The 25,558-nt window shown below is 43.6% G+C and overlaps 1 protein-coding gene across 1 annotated transcript in view; it reads left to right on the forward strand.

The window, feature by feature from the left end:
• The window catches only part of cps1 (carbamoyl-phosphate synthase 1, mitochondrial), a 169,270-nt gene that overhangs the window by 24,445 nt on the left and 119,267 nt on the right, over positions 1–25,558 (forward strand). The window contains exons 2-3 of the mRNA XM_069934069.1: positions 20,330–20,439; positions 24,106–24,250. Of these exons, the coding sequence (XP_069790170.1) occupies positions 20,330–20,439; positions 24,106–24,250 (255 nt within the window). The remainder of the gene's footprint in view (positions 1–20,329; positions 20,440–24,105; positions 24,251–25,558) is intronic.

The raw sequence follows: 25,558 nt of genomic DNA on the forward strand, positions 1-25,558 counted from the left end.
GGGATGGACATTGAACAAAACGTAGAAATAGAATCTAGAGCAGCAGGAATGTGTGAAGGCGGTGATCCATGACAAATTGCTGGAACTGGAGCCAGGGAACCCATCTTGTTTCTTAGTTCTTGTAATTCCTCTGTAACCGAGGATCTATCTTTGGCTGGAGAAGGAGTGATGTCTGCTGGTACTAGGAGTGGAGTGCCATAAACTAATTCTGCTGAAGGTGTCTCCAGATCATCCTTGGGTGCCGTTCTAATACCCAACAGCACCTACGGTAACTCATCTGCCCACTGAGGCCCGTTAAGTCTTGCCCACAAAGCTTGTTTCAGATGCTGGTGGAAAGATTCCACTAGCCCATTAGCTTGCAGGTGGTATGCCGTAGTATGGTGTAATTGCATACTGCAAAGTCTTGTCAGGTTTGCCCACAAGGTTAAAATAAACTGAGTTCCCCTGTCAGAGGTTAGATGGACTTATATTCTGAATCGACCAACCCAGGTCGGGAGGAAAGTCCAAGCACACATTTCAGCTGTGATGTCCATCATTGGTGTAGCTTCTGGCCAGTGGGTAAAATGGTCAACCATCATTAATATATACCGTTGACCTCTGGACATGGGCGGCGGTCCCACAATGTCTATGTGTAAATGCTGAAACCTTTGAGTCATAGGTGCTTGGCCATTGGACCTTAGCTGCTTGGGAGGAGAGGCATGTTCATGCCCAGCAAGTGACCTGCTTCCTTAAGCCATGCCAGACATATTTTGAGGACATAAACGATGGTTGTGTGGACAGATGGATGGGACAGGCTGTGAATGTGGTCGAAATGTTTCCTCTGCCAAGACGGTGGGATGATTGGTTGTGGGTGTCCGTTTGAAGAATCACAAAGTATGTTCACCTGGTCGGGGCACAATGGAATGTCGGCTAAGAGCAGGTTCGTAATAGCTGTTGGGAAAGCTTGTACCTCTTGGCTCTCTTGTTGGGTTATTGTGAGAGCCCAGAGATCCAGCCCTCCTGTAATCACTTTGATCTCTGTCCTGGACAAGGCATCGACTACAACATTGTCTTTACTAGACAAATGCCGCACATCAGAGGTAAATTCCGAAATATAGGCTAGATGCCTCTGTTGATGCGCCGACCAGGTTTCTGTAATCTTGGTAAGGGCAAATGTTAGAGGCTTATGGTCAGTAATTGCAGTGAAATGCCTGCCCTTGAGAAAATATCTGATATGTTTGATGGCCAGTTAAAGTGCAAAAACTTCCGGTCGAAAACACTGTTCTTTAATTTGGGTGGGTGTAGGTGGCAGCTGAAAAATGCCAGGGGTTGCCAGTGACCGCTGATTTTTTGTTCTAGGGCTACCCCCCATGGCGATATCTGATGCTTCTGATGTGAGCTCAAGCAGGGCATGCATATGGGGGTGGTCCAACATGGTCATCTTTGAAAGCACCTCTTTTGCTTTGTCAAATGCTTCTGTGGCCTTTGTAGTCCAGAGCAGTTTTTTTAGGTTTGCTGGTGAGGATGTGGAACAAGGGCTTCATGATCCTGGCAGCTGCTGGGATGAACCTGTTATAAAAGTTAACCATTCCCAGGAATTCTTGTAGCCCTTTAACTGTAGTGGGCTTTGGGAAGGCCCAAATGGCTGATACTTTGTCTGGAAGTGTGATTGTACCTGCTTTTGAAATCCTGTGTCCCAAAAAGTCGATTGTATGTTTGCCAAATGCACACTTGCAAGGCTGAAATCCTGAAGCCTCTGGAACAATTGTCACAGGTGTTGTCTGTATTCGTATTGACTCGCTAGCCACTAAGATGTCATCGAGGTAGATGAAAAGGAAAGGCATTCATTAAACGTTGGAACTTCTGAGCCATGTTCTTAATGCCTAAAGACATCCTTAGAAACTCAAAAATGACCAAATGGAATAATAATGGCCAATTTAGGGATGTCCTCCGGGTGGACAGGGATTTTTTGATAATCTTTTACTAAGTCTACTTTTGAGAAGATGCATTTGCTGTGGAGGTTGGCGGTGAAATCATGAATGTGTGGTATTGGATATCTATCTGGCATAGTTGTGCCGTTGAGGCGTTGGTAATCTCCACAAGATGCTTTGGGCACCATATGGAGTGGTGAAGCCCAAGGATTATTGGACCTTCGGATGGTTCCTAGTTCCTTCATAGTTTTTGAACTTTTTTTTGGCCTGTAGTAGCCGGACAGGGGGAAGTCTGCATGCCTTGGAATGTAGGGGAGGGCCGGTTGTGGTTATGTATTGCTGAACTCCATGACGTGGCGAGACTAAATGGAAATCTGGTGTAAGAGTTCAGGAGTACTAATGAGTTCACAAAATCATTGGTGGTGAGTGTTTGCACACATAGCAGTGTTGCCAGCTGATGACCTGAAGAAAGTGGACATGTGTGGAATGTGGTGGCTTAAACCAAATAGTGCCCTTTCATGGCTACCTACAAGTCATGTGCCTTCAGGAAGTCCGCTCTCAAAATTGGCTGTCATATGGCCGCTAGCGTGAAAATCCAGTGGTAAAGTGTGTTGCCTAATCCCAGTTGTATCAACTTGGTACTGTAACTCCTAATCGTAGTGCCATTGGTGGCACACAAGTCGGCTTGTGGCAGTCGAGATTCCCGCTTGTAAGAGGATGGCGGGAAGATACTGAGCTGAGCTCCTGTGTTGACTAGCAGTTTGCATCCCTTGGACTGATCAGTGGCATATAACAGGTCTGTTTGGTCGTCAACCGCTGAGACCATCAGTGGTCTCTGGCATTGTTGTTTCCCTGGGAGTCAACCATGTAACTGCACAGTGGCACACATTCCTGCCCCACTTTCTGTGGTAGAAACACCACTGACTGTTCTCCAATGGCTTTTTCTTCCTTGGTAGCTTGTGGAGTGCTGTAGAACTGGTGGCTGCATTGACTTGACTGTCCAAGGTGGCCTTTTTAAACATTGCCACAGGAGGCTGCGGTACCCTGTGAAGTCTGTCTGCCTCCCTCGCCACTTCCCTTGGTTTGGAGAAATCAGCAGAAGAGAACAACAGGGCAATGTCATGAGGGAGCCATTCTCAGAAGGCTGCCTTGAACATTAAGCCGTTGAAATGGCCATCTGCTAACGCAAGCATTTTATTCATCAGTTTTGACAGCCTTCTGTCCCTCAAATCATCAAGGTGGAGTAAATGTGTGCCTCTTTCCAGGTCAAACATCCTGAAAGTTGCAAGGAGGTATGGCTTAAAAGCACTGTATTGATCCTCTTCTGGCAGTTTGTTGATAAAATCATCTACTTTGGCAGCAGAGTCTTCATCTAATGAGGTGACTACATGCCAGAATTTGGTGGCTTCATGTTCTGTTCCTAATGTGGAACTGGGCCTCAGTCTCCTGGAACCATGGATATGGTCTGTGATGCAAATAAAAAAATTAAAAAAAAAAAAAAAAGATATGGTCTGTGATGCCAGAAGGTGGGCAGTTTCACAGCCACCGTGTGCAGTGCAGTAGTGGCATCCATTCTCCAGGCTTGCTCACTGTTTCACTATTGGGGCTCAAAACACATTGAGCACCTGTCGGGGTCACCGATTTAGTGGTGCTAACTCAGTGCTCAAGAAGCACAGCTTACCAGAGAAGAGTCAACTACCATCTGGTTTTTATTTCAAACAATCGTACGTCTCACAAAGGGAAGTGAAGTCAGGGCGCCTCACAAAGGGGAGTGAAGTTAATGTGCTGCAGCTATTGTCTCTGGCAACATGCCAGCAAGGAAGCAACGCGCTTCGTCAACCCACATAGGTCTGCAAATGTGGGCTTCTCCTGGGAAAAGAAGGGAAGCCTGCACCATTCTGTGCTGGCCACTTAGTGTGGCGATTCTGCTTGTCCAGCTGTGCGGCCGCTCGGCCCACCACACTATCAATCCTTCCTATCCAGGAAGGATTCCCACAAATTAATTTGGTCCCTGGCGTCAACGTCTGCGATCCAAAAACATTAAAATTGTTCAAAGTAAACACATAAAAAATTATTATAAAAAATAAAAATAAAAGGATATAATAACCCCCCCACCACCCCCCCAAAATGCCAGAGATACTAGTATGGCCACCCTCCATTTTATGGGACGTGGTCAAACCACGAAAACATGTGTAGCTGTCAGAAATCAACAATCACATCCCCCCAATCCCCAGGGGAAAATACTTCCCCATACAAAATCTCTTCATCCATTAAAAGAGAAAAAAAGAGAGAATACACCCCCTTTTATACATCAGCAATTTATTTCAACAAATCATCATCTACTGTTACTTGAATTTTAGACAAACCATTTGCATATTCTTCAGCCTGAATATGATTTGTAAAAACACACATTCTGCTGATCTGGCATAAATATTTTCAACATAGCTGGATAGCGAAGAACAAATCTATAATCTTTATCATATAAAACGTTCTTAAACGGGTTAAACTTTTTTCTTCAAAAGAGTTTGACTCAGATCTGGATAAAAGAAAATCTTATCCCCTCCATAATTCAAAGATCCATATTCTCTAGCTCCTTTCATCATTAAACCAAGTATCTTCTCTATCTTGATAGTTTAAAAATCTAATCAAGATAGAACGAGGTCTCTGGTTAGGACCTGGCTTTGGTCTAAGAGCTCTATGAGCTCTCTCAATCAAAATCTTATTTTCAAAATGCTCTTCTCCAAACATTTTCAGTATCCATCCTTGGGAAAAAAAAAATCATATCTTGACCTTTACCTTCAGGCGTCAAAATGTCAACTTTCTCAAGCAATTTTTCATTCATAGAAATCAGAGCAGTCATTGAATCTTCATTTACATTTGTCCTTCAATCCTTTGTACATCTTCACACACATCTTGAATTTTCTCTTCTGCTTTTTCAAATCTTTGTGAAACATTATTTATCAATTTAGTCATAACAGTTCTAACTTGCTTTAATTCTACAGTTAAAAATTACTTTCCAGTGTATCAGAAAGTTTGTCAATTTTATCCATTCTCTTATTGTCTTTTTCTTGCCTTTAGATTTTCCTTCTGAGCATGTCTCGCCTTATTCACTTCCAGAGTTGTCAGTCTTCTCCATGTTAGATGTGTCTCTCTCTTGCTCAGAGGTAGAGACTCTGGTGTGGCCCTTTAAAAGTTGTAAAGTTTTTTTTCAAGCTTCTTTACTTCTGCAGCATGCATGCACGAGGAGTCGCGCATTTGCAAAGCTGTTTTAGTTATTCCAGCGGCACCATCTTTGCGGGGTGCCATAGAGAAGGCTCTGGAGGATGGTCCTTCCCTAGGGCCCTCACCAGTGGATCCGGATCCAACTTCAGAGGCCTGCTTCAATGATAAGGTAGGTCCGTGTTCTCTCTCCTTTCTCTCTTCCAGTTTTTCTTTTGGTGTAGTATTTACAGCTTTTTCTTTCTTCAGAGACATCCCTTTTTCTGATAATCACTTTAAAGTAACTTTAAAATAATTTTTTTAACTTATCTTCATATGCACTTTTTTTTTAGTAAATCCCTCAGGGGTCGGTGGGGTGCATGGTGTTCCTCATGACTTCACGTGCCCCACGCCCCCATCTTCAATTAAGATCTTTCTTTAAGAGGTAGTTTAGGACCAGCCATGACCCTGCCAATGTGTAGTGACCTGGAGGCTCCTCTTCAAAAGGAGATCACAGGTAAATTTATATCTACGATATAGTTCCTATTGCAGAGCAATAGCCTGAATCTGGGTTTGCACAAATTGAGGGAAAGGTGGGAGAAGGACTTGGGGAACAGGATTCAAGAACAATATTGGTCAAAATTGTGCTCTAATAATATGACATCATTTATTAATATTAGATCTAGATTGGTACAATACAATTTTATGCACCAATTATACCTAACACTGCAAAAATTACATGGGGTAAAATTTGAAACTCCAGACTCATATTTTAGGTGTGGTATAGAGGTTGAAACATTTATTCATTCAGCCTGGCTGTGTGTGAAAGTAACATCCTTTTGGTTTGACTTGGAAGAAATTTTGTCAAAAATTGAAGTGGATTTTCCATTGGAACCAGAACTGTATTTATTTGAGCACAAAACTATCAAATCCAGTTCATGAGGATCGCACCAGCGGTTCCCAGGAGATGTATCGCTGTTGCATGGAATCCAACTCCCCCAACTTAATACTCGCTAAAATATGGAAATGCAAAGTTGTGCCCCCAGAAATAGGATGGGGTTGTTAAAATATGGCAACCTTATTTGAATCATACTGGCTTAAGGATATAATTAACTTCCCCAAAAAGGTTTAAATAATATAGTTAGGTTAATAGTGTTGAATTCCTGAAGATCAAGGTATGGTCTAATTAATGAAGGCAGCTCAAACACCCTTTTTTTTTTGGACTTTTTAATGTTAACAGTTGGGAGGCGGAGGAGAGGGGTGAGATTTAGGCAATCGAATGAGACTCTGTAATTTTCAAATACTATGTTCTATAATGAGTCTTGGAAAAGTTAAAATAAAATATTCAATATACCCTATTAACCAACATGGTGAGAGGAAACATGAACCTCCAGGGAAAACCCATGCAGACACAGGGAACGTAGAAACTCCTTACAGATAGCGCGGGATTTGAACCTTGGTATGGTCCTGATCACTGGCACTGTAAAGGCGTAGCACTAACTGTCCCACCCTTTGTATATTTGACAAGCAGCAGGGCACACCAGAGGACTTGATTCTCTCATAACAATGCCATCCTACCTTCCACAAGTTTAGTATCGGCCTGACCAGTTCATCCTAGATCCTGTGATTACAATCCCAGATCAGCCTTCCACATGACTCTTGTCGAAGGCTTTTATGAAATCTACATAGAAAACATCTCTGCCCTGACCTTGCCAATCCTCTTGGTCACCTCTTCAAAAAAAAACTTTGTTGCATTTGTGAGGCATGTTTTCCCTCCCATGAACAAAGTCAATCTTTGCTTGCCAAATGAAGATAGATCCTATCTCTCAGTATCCTCTTCAGTAATATTTGGGTTTACACTCAGTAATCCCCTGGGTTGTGCTTTGCAGTTCTTGTTAAATAAAAGCACAACATTAACCACCTTCCAATCTTCTCGTACTTCACCCATGCTTATGAGCAGAGACTCAGTAATTTAAATTTAGACATAGAGCACTGTAACAGGCCAATTTGGCCCTACAAGTCTGTGCCATCCAATTTACACCCCATTAATCTACACCTCCAGTATGATTTTGAAGGGTGGGAGAAAACGGGAGTCCACGGAGAAAACCCACACAGACACAGAGAGAACATACAAATTCTTTACAGACAGCATGGGATTTGAACCCAGGTCTGATCCTGATTGCTGGGACTGTAAGGGCAATGTGCTAACTGCTACACCAACTGTGTTGCCCTTGCTTTTCATAATGTCCTGGTTTTCCTTGGACATTTATCTACATTTATCCATCTCAAGAAAACAGACACCGCCATTGTAATAACAATATGTTTCAGGATGTTGCTGTATTCTTCCTTGGTATTCGGAGCTTTTGTGAGTGTGGTGAATTCAGACAAGAAGAATTCAACTAAGACCTCTCCCTTCTCCCGTGGCTCCACGTTTAGACAGTCTCACTGATCCTTTAGGATACCTAATCTTTCATTAGTTACTCTTATTACTCTCAGTGATATGTGAAGAGTATCACAATTTTCTTTTGCCTTATCTGCTAAGGTCATCTTGTGTCCCCCTTCCTGCTTTCTGTAAATCCTGCACTCGAGGGGGATACTGGTTTGATCTCAGCTGCCTTTACCTGACTGATTATTCCTTTTTACTGACCAGAGCATCAATATCCCTTATCAGCCAGGGCTCCCTATTCCTCATAGCCTTGCTCTTTTCCCTGCCAAGGCAAATATGTTGACCCGCAACACTAACCGCTATGCTAACATGCTGTCTGTTTTGTTTATTCATTGCTGGATCACTGATGTCACTGGAAAGCTAGCATTCACTGAACATGGCTTCATGGTGATGTAATGTGTCAAAGAAGGCACATAGGATGCTTGTCTGTCTTATCTAAGGGCCTATAATGGAACATGGATCAATGCAGCGCAATACATGCACTTCTCTACCACTACCCCCATTCCCCATTTCACCTCCCCCATTGATGTGATTTACTGGCATCGTTGTCTGAAGAGGGCGCACAAAATCACTGAAGGCCCCTTTCACCCTGCACACAGCATCTTTCAGCTGCTCCCATTGGGAAAGAGATTAGAGCCAACACTAGCAGGCTGAGAAATTGCTTCTTCCCATGGGCAATGAGAATGCTGGATGGTCAAAGGAATTGCTCACACCAACCTTTTGAAGCCCTCATAGTCATGAAACATTTATTTGTAGATATGATTAGTTGTCCTGAATATATATTGTTGTCTGTATGTGTGTTATTATCTAGTTGTGTGTCTGCATGTTTTGGACCAAGGACATAAGAATACTGTTTTATTGGGCTGTACTTGTGCAATCAGGTGATAATAAACTTGACTTGAAACACACGTCCTCTGGTATTGGCCATTGCTGCATTGGGAAAAATGAGCAGGCTGTAACAGCAGAGGTTATGGATATATCTTTATTGTGCCACGCTCCACAAAGCATGTAATTTGGTGAGGGTGAAGTAGAGATTGCTGGGATGGAGTGTTTTAGTTATGAGTGATGAAAGGATAGATTGTGTTTCTCTCCTGAGAACAATGAGCAAGCAGTTTTAGGTGGAAAATAGAAAACTTTTTCCCTGAACAGGGATTGGACGAAATGACTGGTTTAGAGTCAAGAGAAGAGATTTGGAGGGGATCGGAGGAAGAAGCTTTTAATTCAGAGAGGAGTTGGAATCTGGAACCCATTGTTTGAATAGCTGGAGAAACTGACCCTTTCAATATTCAAAATGCACTGATATCTCCAAGGCATAGGAAGCTACAGACTAAGTACTGGTAAATATTATCAGTAAAGATGGGTACTTGTTGGTCTGTTTGGACATGATGGGTTGAAGAGCTTGTTTCTGTTCTGTATGGCTCTATGCCACATGATATTCCAACCTTGTAGAACTTTGTGTTCATGGGTTTTCTACTGATACTTGTGGCTTGAAGATAAGAATTATAAACCAAGATCAACAAACCAAACAGTAATAGACAATTGTGACATTCAGTATTCTCTGCGCAATTGTGATGGAAGCTTATGTGCTCTTTTATAAATCATTATCCTGCTGTAGGGATTTGTAGGTATCCTGCTGTATAAACAATCAATGAGGGTTAAAACCAGAATGGTATTTGGAAATAATTTTTTGTATTTTCTCTTCCTCTATTTCAACAGTTAGTATTTTTCAGGCACAGAAATGGGTGTCTTGTCCATTTTGTTTATCTTGAAGTCTGTAGGTTGCTTGCACCTCCACTCATTCTTTCCTACTGACTTGGGTCATTAATCCTGAGACAGGAGCTAGGGAACCCATCCACACATCGACACCTCAAAGCTACATGTCTACCCCTCTGCTTTATTCCCTCTCCTCTATAGTTGTACAGCCAAGTTTGGCTACGATGCAATCTATAAATTTGCTGATGACACAACTGTGTTGGCTTAATTACAGAAAATGGTGAGTCAGAATATACGACAGAAATCAAGAATCTTGCTCTCATTGGATATTTGGATCATTGAGGTATCTTCCAGGGAAGGTGAGATCTGTAAAGGAGTGACCAGTTACACCTGAACTAGAGGGAGACCCGTATCCACATGGAACTGGGTAGGATTTAAATTTGAGTGGCAGAGGAGGAGGGGGGTGAATACATTAGAAACATCAAGTAGAGGAGATGAGGGGATGGCAGATGCCAGTGGGATCAAACCTGAAAGGGACAGGAAGGGTGAATGGGCACAATGAGACTGAGGGGGCTGAAGTATTTTTTTGATGTAGGAAGTATTATAGGTATGGCCAATGACATTAGAGCCTGATTGGTACTTGGAATTATGAATTGATGGGGACATGATTGGCAGGTCAATGTTCCCAGAGCTTTTTTTTGAGATGGGATAGAGAAGGATGTAAAAGAGGTGGAGGCATAGCATTGCTGATCAGAGAGAGTATTGCAGCTGCACTAATGGTGGGACCTACTGAGGCAGCGAGGGGAGAGATCAGAAATACTAAAGGTGCAATCACTCCGATAGAAATATACTGTATGTCTCCCAATAGCCACTGGGCAATGGATGAGCATTTAATTTATAGTTGGAGATTTTAATTTTTCCAATACTGATTGGGATGTCATTAGTTCCAGAGGCTTAGAAGAGGCATCCCGGAGAATTTCTTGAAGCAGCACGTAGATAGACCTACCACGAAGGGGGCTATACTGGACCTTGTATTGGCAAATGATCCTGGTCAGGTGATTGGAGTTTCAGTGAGAATGCATTTTGGGAATAGCGATCACTCTTCCTTAATTATTTTGGGAATAGCGATCCCTCTTCCTTAACTATTTTGGGAATAGTGATCCCTCTTCCTTAACTATTTTGGGAATAGCGATCCCTCTTCCTTAACCATTTTGGGAATAGCGATTCCTCTTCCTTAACCATTTTGGGAATAGCGATCCCTCTTCCTTAACCATTTTGGGAATAGCGATCCCTCTTCCTTAACCATTTTGGGAATAGCGATCCCTCTTCCTTAACCATTTTGGGAATAGCGATCCCTCTTCCTTAACCATTTTGGGAATAGCGATCCCTCTTCCTTAACCATTTTGGGAATAGCGATCCCTCTTCCTTAACCATTTTGGGAATAGCGATCCCTCTTCCTTAACCATTTTGGGAATAGCGATCCCTCTTCCTTAACCATTTTGGGAATAGCGATCCCTCTTCCTTAACCAAGAAGAAGCCCATGGACAGTGTTAGGGAGCATAATGTGGAGAAAGATCATGTGTTGGGCATTTTGAGATCAACAAGGTGGTGGTGTTGGGTCTTCTGAGGAGCATTAAGGTGGACAAGTCCTGTGGGCCTGATGGAAATATCCCTGGTGATTGAAAGAGGCAAGTGAAGATATTGCTGTGACCTTAACAAAGATCCTCATTTTCATAAGAGAATTTATAAAATCTAATCTTAATGTAACTATTGCTACATTAGCTGCACTGTTGTTTTTTTATGTCGGGGCAAGGAAACACCTAGTCCACTATCAACCTTCCTGTCGACATGTGATCCTGGACCCACCTTCTCTGTTCAGGTCCACTTAGTGATTAATGATAATGCGGGTATTGTCATATGCAATGTGCATTGCATCGATATTCTGACGCAACAGCAGAAGAGGTACATTGTTGTGGGGAGGGGGGAGGGAGTACAAAACATCTGCAATAGTATACTTAATTGAGATGCTAACTACAAAAAAAAATCATAAATACAGTTATCTTAGTGCAAAAATAGTGTCAGCAATAGTGCAAAGAGTCCTTAGTGGTGTTGGAGCAGTCTGTTTTCGTTCCAAGGGGAGGTTCAAGAGCTTGATAGCTGTTGGAAAGAAACCATTCTTGAACCTAGAGTTTCTGGTCTTTGGGGTTCTGTACCTTCTGCCTAAAGGTAGCAGTGGAGATGTGGCAGAGACCAGGGTGATGGGGTACCTTTATGATGTTGGTTGCCTTCTTGAGGCAGCACCTTGCATAGAAGGATTCATTGGTTGGGAGATTGGAGCATGTGATGGAGCTGGCTATATGTGTTACCTTCTGGAACCTTTTGTGTTCTTGGGAAGTTGAATTCCTAAACCAAGCTCTGATTCAACCTGTCGGTATACTTTCTGCAGTGTACCTGTAGAGAATTTGACAATCTGTACAATCATTGACCTCTGCTACTAACCTCGTGATGACGCTCTGTTCCATGATCCGATGTTTTGTAAATGGTGTTGAGGAGAGCCTCTTGGATGGGAATACAATCCAAGATACACAGTAAAGTGAGACATGTTTTGGTATCTTATATTCTAAGAGATTTGCAAAAGACGTAGCGAGAAACACTAACAGCTGATGTGTCTACTGATGATTGAAGTACCATTTCTAAGCAATACAATAGTAATGTTCAGACTTCCTGCCACCTCCCTCAGAATGTTTAATTTTGAAGAGTAGCACAGTGGATGCTGGGACCATTGGTTGAGATGCTCTGGCACGACCAGGGACATCTTCCTCCCTCCTCCCTTTCATTACACTTGGAAGTCCACCTGATCAGTTTGCTGAATGTAATTTATACAATATAAATTATGGGGATCTGGGGAGAGAGAGTGGGGCAGTGGGAATAGTGTGGGGACCAACATGGGGCTCTGGGGAGAGAGAGCAGGACAGTGGGAATAGTGTGGAGACTGCCATGATGCTCTGTGGAGAGCAGGAAGGAAATAATCTTCAGACTCCCAATAACTACCATGTCACAGAGATGAGTGAGCTCTGCTCTACGGAAGAGGTAATGTTTGAACTTGCATCTGTAAACGGCTATTCTCTCACGCCAAGCTTTAAACTGGTTTCTTTGCCTGAGGGGATTGTTCACAAGCATGGCTTTTCATGGGGCTGGAATAGAAAACTGTGAATGGATAATGATCCTGCAATATATCCCTGTATATGTTGTACAGAAGCTTGAAGTCCAGAATCTCTGGGTGAAGAACAAATTTTATTCCAACAACTGTCAGGCTCTTGAACAGTCTACTCTAACCCTAAACTAGTCTGGGCATCTATAAATCTGTTTACACTATTGAAATATCAGTTTTTCTTGTATGAACTGCAACTATGAATATCTGTCTTTGATATTTATTATCTTTTTCTTGTCTTGATATATTGTGGAATTTATCATTTGCTACAGTAGTTGGTGCTAAATACCTATTTGTAGCAAGTAAGAATTTCAGTGTATATGACAATAAATTCTCAATAATCATTACGCTGACCCTGGGAAAACAATATAATCCGTTTGACAATAATAGAAGCAATGCAGATAGTACAGGTCCATCCATCCCAACTTTCAAGATGAAGTTGTCCAAGATGATGGAAAAAGATGGTGTACTGGGAGGGTGCACATGACCATTGGATTCAGTTAACTGTTAGTGAGCCACTATTTTTAGGATATTTAAAATTGATGTTTCAAAAGATTGTTGCAGCAGGATCTTGATCAGTTTGGCAAGAGGGCAGAGTCAAGTTTATTGTCATCTGATTATACAAGTACAACCTGATGAAACCGCATTCTCTAGCCTTGGTGCAAAATGCGTAAGGACACAACCAGTCATAACAGACGAACAATACATATACAAGACAAGTACAGTAGTCCCCCCTTATCCACAGGTGATATGTTTTAAGACCCACCGCAGATGCTTGAAACTGTGAATAGGTCTGAATACATTACAGGGTATGCACCGCTTAATGTCCACAATACATTCGGTGTAATTGGGTGTTATGCGATGTGGACATTGTATGAACACCATATAGCAAAGCTATATGGGATACTGTAGTGTACCTGTAAACTTTTTATTTGTAAGTATGGATCAGTGTGGGGACCAACATGGGGCTGTGGCAAAGAGCAGGGCAGTGGGATCAATGTGGGGGCCCACATGGGGCTCTGGGGAGAGAGAGTGAGGCAGTGGGAATAGTGTGGGAACTGACATGGGGCTATGGGGAAAGAGCAGGGCAGTGGGAATAGTGTGGGGACTGCCATGATGCTCTGTGGAGAGAGTGGGGTAGTGGGATAAATGTGGGGACTGACACGGGGCTCTGGGGAGAGAGAGTGGGGCAGTGGGAAAAGTGTGGGAGAGAGCAGGGCAGTGAGATCAGTGTGGGGACCCACATGGGGCTCTGGGGAGAGAGAGCAGGGCAGTGGAAATAGTGTGGGGACTGACACGGGGCTGTGGGGAGAGAGTGAGGTAGTGGGATCAGTGTGGGGACCGACAGGGGGCTGTGGGAATAATGTGGGGAGTGAAATGGGGCTGTGGGGAGAGAGCGGGGCAATGGGATCAGTGTGGGAACCAACATGGGGCTTTGGGGCGAGGGCGAGGCAGTGGGTTTAGTGTGGAGATCTGGGGAGAGAGAGCGGGGCAGTGGGAATAGTGTGGGGACCAACATGGGGCTCTGGGGAGAGAGAGAGCAGGGCAGTGGGAATAGTGTGGGGACTGCCATGATGCTCTGTGGAGAGAGCAGGGCAGTGGGATCAATGTGGGGACCGACACGGGGCTGTGGGGAGAGAGCGAGGCAGTGAGATCAGTGTGGTGACCGACACGGAGCTGTGGGGACTGAGCAGGGCAGTGGGAATAGTGTGGGAGAGAAAGCGGGGCAGTAGTATCAGTGTGGGGACCAAAATGGGGCTCTGGGGAGAGAGAGTGGGACAGTTGGTATAGTGTGGGGACTGACATGGGGCTCTGGGGAGAGAGAGCAGGGCAGTGAAAATAGAGTGGGGACTGACTTGGGGCTCTGGGGAGAGTCTGGGGCAGTGGGATCAGTGTGGGGATCGACATGGGGCTGTGGGGAGAGAGAGTGGGTCAGTGGGAATAGTGTGGGAGAGAGCGGGGCAATGAGATGAGTTTCGGACCCAGTTGACCACAGGTAACTGAAATTGTGGAAAGCTAAACCGCGGATAAGGGGGGAACCACTGTATTTCATCTATAAAAATAAATAAATATTGTTCCGTTCAAATGAGAGTCTTGGATGGTTAGTGTGAGCCGTTCCTTTGATCGTTCAGTGTTCTTACTGCCTGTGGGAAGAAGCTGTTCCCCAGCCTGGTGGTGCTGGGTCTGTTACTCCTGTATCTCTTCCCTGACAGGAGCAGCTGAAAGATGCTGTGTGCAGGGTGGAAGGGGTCCTCAATGATTTTGCACACCCTCTTCAGACATTGATCCTGGTAAATCACATCATTGGAGGGAGGGGCAGGGGGTGGCGAGAGGGAGACTCCAGTGATCCTCTCTGCCTCTCGTGGCCCAGTAGATTGACCTCCGTTCCATTTCTCTGCAGTTACCGTACCATACTGTGATGTAGCCGGCCAGGACGCTCTTGATAGAGCTCCTATAGAAGGTTGACATAATGGTGGTCGGTAGCCTTGCCCACTTCAGTCTTCTCAGGAAGTCCAGTCACTGTTGCACCTTTCTGACAAGTGAGGAGGTGTTGAGTGTCCACAACAGGTCACTAGTTAAATTAACTCCAAGGAACTTGGTGCTCTCCACTCTCTACAACAGAGTTGTTGATCTGTAGTGGAGGGTGGTAGTTCCTGGACCTCCTGAAGTCCACGATCATCACCTTCATCTTGTCCATGTTGAGACTCAGGCTGAAACTCTTGTACCATTTCACGAATGATAGTATTAAATGCTGAGTTGAAGTCAGTGAACAGCAGCCTGACATAGGAGGGATTGTTCTCTAGGTGGCCAGGTTCTCTAGGTGGCCCAGGCAAGGGCGTTATTCCTTGGAGCGCAGGTGGATAAGGCACAATCTCATAGAAGTGTACAAAATCACAGGGGGATTAGATTGGGTGAACACTCAGTCTTTTGCCCAGAGAAGGGGAATTGTAACCAGAGGACATAGGTGGGGAGGGAGAGATTTAATGGGAATCCAAGTGATATCTTTTTTACACACATGGTGGTAGTGTATGGGATGGGCTGCTGGAGGAGGTGTTTGAGGCAGATACAATTGAAATGTTTAAGAAAAAATTGGATGGATACAGTACATTGGATAAGATGGTGTTATAGGGATATGGGCAAAATGCAGGGAGGTGGGTCTAGTGTGGTGGGACATTTTGGTCATGTTAGGCCAAGGGACCTGCTTCCACATTATATGACCTTATGATTCTGACTCTATGAATAACTGCAATTTGTTTTCTTTTTCCATTACAGTTAATGTTCATGCACAATTGAGTAGTATTAAATTGTAGATTGGCTATGAGAATCCATCTTGGGTACTTGGCGTGTGTGCTCAATACTTCTCGTTTTGATACAATAATGTACAACCGTAGACTGAAAAACACGAGGAAGGACATGGCATATTCCTTGTCTAAGCTGTGAGAACACTTTCTTCCAGTAGCTTAGCAGGTCTGAGGCCACAGTTTCCACCCAGTGGTGCAAGCTAATATAAGGAGAGACAGGTGAGGAGCCTGGACAGGCTTTGCTCTGTCTCCATGGCAGCACACTTGGGTTGGCGTCGATCGAGTCCTGAGCATGGCTCGGTCAGCGGTGGCATGTGTTGGCATGAACCTTGGCAACACATGGTAGTCTGCCTCCACTGGATGGACCTGGGAGATCACATCGCGATGGCAATGGGAGAGGCCGGGGCAGTAGTGGAATGCCTGATGCAAGGGAGGGAGGGAACCTGCCTCATCCAGCACACCTGAGAGAGTTCACGCTTCAGGTTGAAGATTGATTCTTCATGGTGAATCTTTTGAGTGCGGAAGTTATTCTTCTATGGAGCTTTCCTTTGGTTCTGTTAATTGTTCTTTTATGAAAATTGAGCTAAGGCAGATTGAGTATGTCCATGCTTTGGTGAAAGATTTTGTACATCGCATAGACTTGGATGCAGTCACCATTTCAGGTCAATGGAAATCAAATATGACAAAATCACGTATGTGTGTGTTTGTGACAGTTGCACAATTGACACAGTTGCTGGTGTTTAGGAGCTGAAAGTTTGCTATTGAGTTGACACAGTTCATTGAAACTTGGAATGACGACTGTAAGATTGTGTCCTGTCGAGGTTTGCCAATAATGAAGGCAGCTCATGTGTGCAGGCTAATCTCATGGACTTTGTTGAACTTCAAGGAGAGGTGACTGAACACACTGCAGTTGAGATAATAAGAATAAACATTGAATTAAAAAAAAAGGTTGTGGCAATGTCAACTGATTACAAAATGTTTTTGGTGACCTACAGTCTTTGAAAGGAACATGTGCACACAAGGGTTGATGAGACTTTGGTTTCTTTTCTCATCGATTGCAAGAAAAATGCAAGCTTGGTGGAGGGAGCGCAGGGATATTTTCATGCATTTACTGTGGGCATGGAAAGATGAAAAATTTTCATTTTATGAATCAAATTGTCAATGTTCACTGACTGTTAATATCTTTGCTTTCAGTGCACCTCCTTAGACGGAATCCCTAGTTATTTTTCTTCGCAGAGTGCCAATAATAATGAATATTTGAAGACCAATATGGATTTGTCTTTGCAAACACGATACTTGACCTAGTTGCAGTTAATGGGAAGTTGGCCAATCTCAAGAACAATTTTCAAAGAAGCTGGTCACAAGGTTGAAGATTTTATACAGTACCTGTTCTAATAACAAAACCATGCTAGAAGTCAGAATTGTGGCATTTTCTTTCAAGGTGATTCTTTGATACAGTGAATTTTAGAAAGACTGTGTGTATAGTATTCACGGATATCTTCAACATCTCACTCTGGCAGGGCACGGTACCTTCCTGTTTCAAATAGGTGTCAATCATACCGCTGCCCAAGAAGAGGGTAGTAACCTTCCTAAATGATTATTGACCAGTGGCACTCACATCAACAATGGTGAAATGTTTTGAGAGGCTCATGTTGAAGCACAACAGCTCCTGTGAGCAGCGACATGGATGCATTTCCATTTGTCTTATTGTAGCAACAGGTCTATGGCAGATGCCATCTCACTGGCTCTACACAAAGCCCTGGAACACCTGGACAGCAAAGGTGCATTCATCAGGATGACCGTTATCGACTACAGTTCAGCTTTTAACACCATCATCCCCTCAAAATTAATCAACAAACTCCCATGACCTGGGACTCAACACCATACTGTGTAAATGGATCCTTGATTTCCTCACCTACAGACCATAATCAGTGAGGATTAGTAAGAATAGGGCTCAGTCGTGGAGAAGGTCAAGAACTTAAAATTCCAGGGTGTCAACATTTCTGAGGATCTGTCCTGGAGTCTCCGTGTCGATGCAATCATGGAGAAGACTCGCCAGCGGCTATAGTTTGTGAGGTGTTTGAGGAGATTTGGGATGTCACAGAAGATTCTCGAAAGGGTTACCAAGATTTGCCTGGATTATCGGGTTTGAGCTGTGCGACAGGATGTTGGCCTATTTTCTCAAGAGTATCAAAGGCTGAGGGGAGACCCGATAGAGGTGTATAAAATCATGAGAGGAATTATAGGGTGGACAAGCTAATAGAAAAAGTAACACATGCTGAAGGATGTGATGCAGAGAGTGATGGGTGCTTGAAACAGACTATCAGGGAGCAGCGGTAGAAGCAGCTACAATAGTAGGTTTTAAAAAGCTTCAAGATAGACCCCCTCCAACCCCTTCATATTCATGTGTCTATCAGGTGCAAGATGTGGATATCTTGTTCAGCTGAAGGTGACACTGCACAATGTTCTGTCTAAACAGACGTTGGGAATAAAGTTTGTCAGGTGGAGAAGTATCAGTAAGGGAACATCTTGTGAATTGTGACTGTAGATTTCAAATGTTATTCCTTTTGTGCTCTGATTTTCATCTTAAATATTATTATACTCACCAAGGAATTCTATTGATCTGGACCTGATTAAATCTGATATTGGTTTCCTTTTTCTTGACCATAACAGGGTCCCCTAAACTTACTAACCTTTTCCTTCACCCTCATAAAAGCACAGTGATCCTATGGCTATTTTATTTTTAAAAGCTTCCCACTTTCCAGCCACTTTCTAACTAGTTGCTGCACCTGGCTTGCTAACCTTTTTGGAATTTATACATTAGATAATTTTTTCATTCTTTTGTACATTGCTCCTCTGAATCTCTGTCCATTTAGACAACAGTCTCCTTTAAATCCTCTTACTTAAATGTTTGTCATCACACTTTCCCATATTGGAGGCCACAGTGGGAGCACCATAGGCAGTAGATGACCCCTGTAGATTCACAAGTGAAATGTTACTTCACTTGAAATTAATTCCTCTGCATCTGCGAGAGCGAATGTAGACTGGGAGATTGTTCATTGAACATCTTCCCTCAGACCGCTGCCATAACAGGGACCTCCCAGTAACCATTCCCATACCGACATGCCCATGGACACGTGCACTGCCAAACCAAGGAACAACAACTAATATTCCATCTGGGCTTTCCAACCATTCGGCATTAATAGTGATCTCTACTTTCTGTAGAACCACTTCCGCCGACTCTCTCTTTCCCTATCCCTCTGTCTTCTTTCCTTCAGCTCCCCACCCTTTTCCCTTTCCTCTCTATTCAGGCAGCTGCCTTCTCCCCCTATCACTTCTCATCTTTTTTCTCTTCTACCCTCCCACCCATATCCACCTATGGCCACTTACCTGTTAGCTGTTCTTCTCCCCCTGCCCTTTCCTCTTCTCCTCACCCCTCCCCCAACATTTTTATTCAGGCACCTGCCTGTTTTTTGCTCATACCTTGATGAAGGCCTCAGTCTGAAACATTGGTTACCCTTAACTTCCTATAGATGCTGGGTGACGTGGGTTTTTCTTGCACTTTTGGGTTTTCAACACAACCCCAGTGTCTACAGACGTTCATGTTTAACTATCTCATCCTGCTGCAGGTTCTCAGTGCAGTGCACCTTACTACCTAATCTTTGATAGCTTACACTCTGCACTTATGGATCATTGATACAAATTGTAAATAATTTTGAGGGCTATGAATCGATCCTCAGAGTACTTGACCAGTTGTATTCTTCCAGCTCATGACTCAGGGAGAGGGTGCAACAGGAGCTACCAGGTAATGGGTGGAACCAGGTATGGAGGGGTGATGCACAGACTGGACTATCCCACTGCTCCCATAGATGCTACCTGACCACCTGAGTTTCTCCAGCTGTTAGGTTTTTGCTCCAAATTCTAGCATCTGCAGTATGTTGTCTCTATTCCTGACATCTATGTGCTTTAATTGCCTCCTAACCCCAGATCCAACATCATGAGTATTTTTAAATCTTGTGCACCAGTCCTTTTTTGTACCACTGTGGTGGCAGTACAACTCTCAAGAGGCATCGAATCGGCCATGTGACATCAGCGTGCTTCGAGCGTGTGATTCTGGCTTTTAAAAGGTTGCGCAGGTGATGAAGAGTAAATCTGTTTGATTCACTCTATAGAAACGTCTTGTGTGGTTATTTCGTCGTGTCCACTGCGACTCCAGTGGCCACGTCACCTTGTCTAAAGTTTTCTGGGAACAGTTGTTCTGTTGTCACTGGGGTGGGGCCGGAAGGGTAGATCGTTCTATTGTTTTGAATATCCCTTTTTGATGTTTGCACTCAATCTCTTGGCTATTGTCACGATACAGTTGTTAATTTTGGGAACCTTGGTTGATATTTTTTAATTTTGATCTTTGATATAGAAGGTGAAATTCACAATTTGGCACAAATCAGGAAACAAACCTGCCCAGATAAGTTTGTGTGGCTTGGCACTGATCATGTATTCACTGAAGGTTTTCTGAAATTGTACATCGTAACCGTTGTTTGACATTTCTTAGGCACAAACAGCACAAGTCATTCTTGATGATGGAACGAAGATGGAAGGAGTGTCTTTTGGGTATCCTCACTCAACCGCCGGGGAGGTCGTATTCAACACGGGGTTGGTTGGGTGAGTACAGCAAGACGTGACTGGGCAAAAAGCACATGTAGTTTCTGCTTTCTAATTTATGTGCATGGCCGTCTTCCTATGGGGAGATGGAGTTAACTTTCCACTCCTTTTTGAAGCAGTAGAGGGAGAATGCAGTTGGTCTTGGTCTTGCTCAAAGCAGCTGGTACTTTTCCCTGTTCACAGGTGCAGCAGCTAGCAGTGTTAAAGCTCAGATTACCAAACACATCCCCCATCGGGTGACACAGAGAGGCTGGCTCTTATGTTGCAATATACAAGAGTGCTTGAGAAACTCAGCAGGTCGTGCAGTAAAGAGTAATCCACTGTTTCGGACCTGAGCCCTTTGTCAAGATACTTTGCTCACACCTTGATGAAGGGCAAAAGTCTGAAACATTGGTTACCCTTTTCTTCCTTATAGATGCTCCGTGACCTGCTGAGTTTCTCCTGGACCTTTGTTTATTACACTACAATCACAGCATCTGCAGACTTTCCTGTTTAACTGGCTCTTGTGTTGTTTGGTGTGTGACTGCTCTCACAGTGAGCCTATGGTCATTATTACATTTGGCACTTGAAGTGTGGGGTGCTGAGAGAAATTGCTATCTCCTATGTTCTCTGTATCTGCTAAAGAAATTGCTATCTGCTATGTTCTCTGTATCTGCTAAAGAGAAACAGTCTTTCTCGGAACAGCTGACATGCCTTTAAATGTAACCCAATCCTCATCAGAGGACTCGTAGTGTAATCCAAGGCTGTATTAAAGATGCACAATTTCAGAAAGTGCTGGTGCAGAAAAAGACCAATTGGCCCAAAAGAAATGATGAAGTCACTTCCCACATCTCAATTGTATGTTATAGTACTTCCAGTGCTAAATGTGGGCAGAGCTTCTGCCATTGAAACAATCACAAGCCGTGACCTCCTGACCCCTTCAAACATTCGCTTCAACGAATCATGACACAATTATGGCCTCTCGTCAGAGAAATAGGTCCTTTCCGTTGATCATCTCCAAATTTCAGACCCCCTCTAATTTAGCTTGCTGTAATAAATGAAAAGGAAAAACAATGCAGTTGATGGAAATCTTCGATCTGGAGAAAGAGAAACTTGACGTTTCAAGTTGCAGGAAGAAGAGTGAGTTAGTTTAAAGATGCATGGAGGTTGGGAGAATGGTGTATGGGAGATAAGGAATCTCCCTAACAGAGTGAGCCCATGTTATTACAGGAAAGGTACTACCATGGTTAGAAGATTGGTTGACTGGCAGAAGGCAGAATGGGAATATAGGGGTACATTTCTAGCTGGCTGACAGTGATGAGTGGTTGGTATTGGGTCTTCTACTTTTCACATAAATAAATGATCTTTGGATAATGGAATTGATGGCTTTGTGGCCATATTTGCAGATGATATGAAGATAGGTGGAGAGGTGGGTAGTGTTAAGAAGTAGGGGGTCTACAGAGGGGACTTGGACAGGTTGGGAGAATGAGTATAGAATGGATGGAATAAAGTGTTGCTGAGGCCAGATGCCTGCTCTGACACCTCATAGACCAAGACCCCACCAACCATCACCAGGATATCATCTCCCAGACCATCACGGACCTCATCACCAGGGCATCTCCCTGCTACTGCCTCTTAGTGGATGGTTCCCAAACCCCACACCATCTGCTTCTATCTCCTACCCAAGATTCACAAACAGAACTGCCCTGGCAGACCCATGGTTTCTGCCTGCTCTTGCCCTGCTGAGCTTATCTTCTTGTACCACGACCCCATCTTGTCCTCCTCGTCCAATCCCTTCCTGCCTACATCCAGGATATCACTCATGCTCTCCATCTCTTTGAAGAATTCTGATCTTCCAACCCCATCACCTTATCTTCTCCATGGATGTGTGAACCCTTTATAGATGACACTTTTCAATCTCTCCTATTTCCCAATTTCAAAATGTCATCTTCACAGAAACGTAAGCCACAATATTCCAAATTACTATCTTATTTTAATCCAGTAAATCAAATTCTGTATTTGCAGCTGTAAGTAGCTTTAATTCGTTGATTAAAAATGGATAAACATTTTGCAAAACTTCACATCAAGATTTTCATAATGATGGATAAACAAATCATTCGGCTATATTTAAAGACATAATGATATAAAATGATAATAAGAGATGATTAATAAATGAATTCAAAGAAAAGTATTTCGATGCTTATGCCTCCTCCATGGTTCTTCAAAGAATGAAAGCAAGCTCCCTTACGCCCAGGTATCACAACATATGTCATAGTAACTGTGGTAACACTACAAACAACAATTTTCCTCAGAGATAGCCACAGAATTACTAAAAAGTAAAAACACAAGGTTTTAACCTTTACACATCCATTCCCCGTAAAGAAGGCCTCAGGCCCCTCTGCTTCTTTCTTGAATGTAGATCAGATCAGTCCCCATCCACTCTCACTTGGTGGAACCTGTCCTCACCCTAAACAACTTCTCCTTTGAGTTCTCCCATTTCCTCCAGATCCAGAGTGCAGCCATGGGCATGCGCATCAGCTTAGGAACCTTCCTTCTTTGTTCCAAGTCTACTTAACTTCTACTCCCCAACTCTTCCTCTGCTACATTGATGACTGCATTGGGGCTGATTCTTGTACCCGTACAAAGCCTGATAATTTTATTAACTCACTTCCAAGTTCCACCTAGGCTTTAAATGTACCTGGTTGTTTCTGACATCTTTCTCCTTTTCCTTGACTTCTCTGTCTCCATCTCAGAAACAAACACTCCATAGACATCAATTACAAACCCACTGACTCTCAGCTACCTGGACTAGACCTCTTCCCACTCTGTATCTTGTAAGGCCATCCCTTTCTCACAATTCCTTCACCTGGCTAATCTGTTCCCAGGGTAAGGCCTTCTACTCCAGGACATCCAAAATGACCTCTTTCTTTAATAAGTACTGATTTCACCACCCCCCCCCCCCGCCCCCTATCCTGTCATTGATAAAGCTTGGACCACATATCCTTTATTTCTCATATATCCACCCTCACCCCCCAGGTAGGACAAGGACTGAGTTCACCCCACCAGCCTCTGCATCCAACATGTTGTCTTCCAATAATACCGCCAAATTCAGTATGATCTCCCCAGCAGCCACACCTTTTCTCCACCATTGTCCACCTTTCGCAGGGATTAGTCTCTGAGACTTCCCGATTTACTCTTCCTCCAACTTTGGCACTAGATGCTCTCTACCTTCTGGCCCACAAGCCCGCACTGCCCAAATGCTCCCATGAGACCAATTAACGTATTAACCTCATGTCTTTGGATCATGGGAGGAAACTGGAACACTTTGAGGGAGCTCACTCAGTTACAGGAAGAACATACAAGCTCCTTGCAGTCAGTGGTGGACTCCAACCCAAGTCTCTGGCACTGTAATAATGTTGCATTAACCGCTACTGTGCTACATACTCTGCATGCCTCGGTAATGTGGTCCAAAGTCTAACCACTTCTTGCATTCTTAGAAAAGACTCCATTCCTAGGTCATCCCTGGATCTCTTGCTGTGTCCTTTAAAGTATCCACTGGTTCTCCCTATTTTCCTTCCCAATTCTGTCGTGATTTCCTGCATGTGAAAACCATTCTTTGAAATGCGTATAATTGAAGGTACAGGAAGGTTCTTTTGTTTGATGAGATTTATTTTTTCAATATTTTAGATACCCTGAGACCTTGACAGATCCAAGCTACAGAGGACAGATCCTCACTCTCACGTCCCCCATGGCAGGAAATTATGGAGTCCCAGACACAAAGAAATTGGATGAGTTGGGTTTAATGAAATACGTGGAGTCTGAATTTATCCAGGTACATTTATGAGCGAGTGACTGTTTACTTCATAAGGACACCCATCCATTGACTTGCTGAATACATTTTCACACCCTGAGGGGGGAGGGGGGGAAACGAAAAGCTGGAACAGAAATGGGATTGAACTGGTGATGTGGGAATGGATGGAAGATGGGTGCTGGAAATACTCTGCTGGTTAGGCAGTAACTATGGAGAGAGAAGCAGAGTTGGAGATTCAGCAGCTGGGAAGCGAAGAACTGCGTGAACAGAAGGCAGGCCTCTGAAAGGGCAGAGCTCTTGAGCAATGAAATATCAGAACGGATATTGTTGTCGGGCAAAGGCAGGTGATAATAGGACAAGGTAAGAAGCAGAACTTGGATCTACAGAAGGTGTTGGTGAGCTCAGCAGAATCATGAATATGAAGGAGGCTAAATTGGAAGCATTGCAGGACATGGAGAGTGTGAGGGGTTGGGCAGTGGAAGAAGGTAAAATGGAGGGTCTTGCATGTTCATTGATTGCATAGGTATGTGTCAAGAAAGGGGACTCTGGATGAATAACTGTGGTGGGTCTGCTTATTTTTAATTTATTAATCTTTGGAATTTGGTTGTTGGCTAAGGCCAACGTTGACCATCCTTAACAGTCCGTGAAGAGTTGTAGGGAGAGTTACAGAGTCACACAGCATTGAATAGGCCCTTAGGCTCAACTTAACTATGCCAACTGCTGGCATTCTGGCCTCCTCCCATTTGTCTGCATTTGTTCCATATTTTTTTTTAAGCCCTTCCTATCCATGTATCCATCTAACGTCCTTTGAAATTGTATTCACATAGTATTCAATTTTCTCTGGCAGTTCATTCCAGATGCAGAACATCCTTTATGTGAAAAAGTGGCGCTCATTTCCCTCTTAAATCTCTCTTTTCTCAACTTAAACCTATGCTCTCTAGTTCTAGAGCTGGGAAAAAGACTGAGCATTCACTTTATTCATGCCCTTTATGATTTCATAAACCTTTATAAGATGATTCCTCAGTCTCTCAAACTCCAAGTAATAAAAACCAAGAGTCTATCCAAACTCTGTAACTTAACCCGTTCAGTCCTGGCAACATCCTGGTGAATCTCCTCTGCATCCCTTCCAATGTATTGATTCCTTCCTCTAGCTGATCAATCAGAATACATGCTTCATTGTCTACATGCTGTGCTGTTATCAGCAGGGCTCTGATGCATGTCCTGAAGGTCAGATAAGATTGAATGAATAACCAGTAGAAGTTCCATAACTGAAAGGAAGAATAAAACATTTTACATTGGAGAACATGATACTGGGCTTGGACCTGCCTT

Source organism: Narcine bancroftii, chromosome 4 (genome assembly GCF_036971445.1).
Source record: "Narcine bancroftii isolate sNarBan1 chromosome 4, sNarBan1.hap1, whole genome shotgun sequence".
Classification (NCBI taxonomy): domain Eukaryota; kingdom Metazoa; phylum Chordata; class Chondrichthyes; order Torpediniformes; family Narcinidae; genus Narcine; species Narcine bancroftii.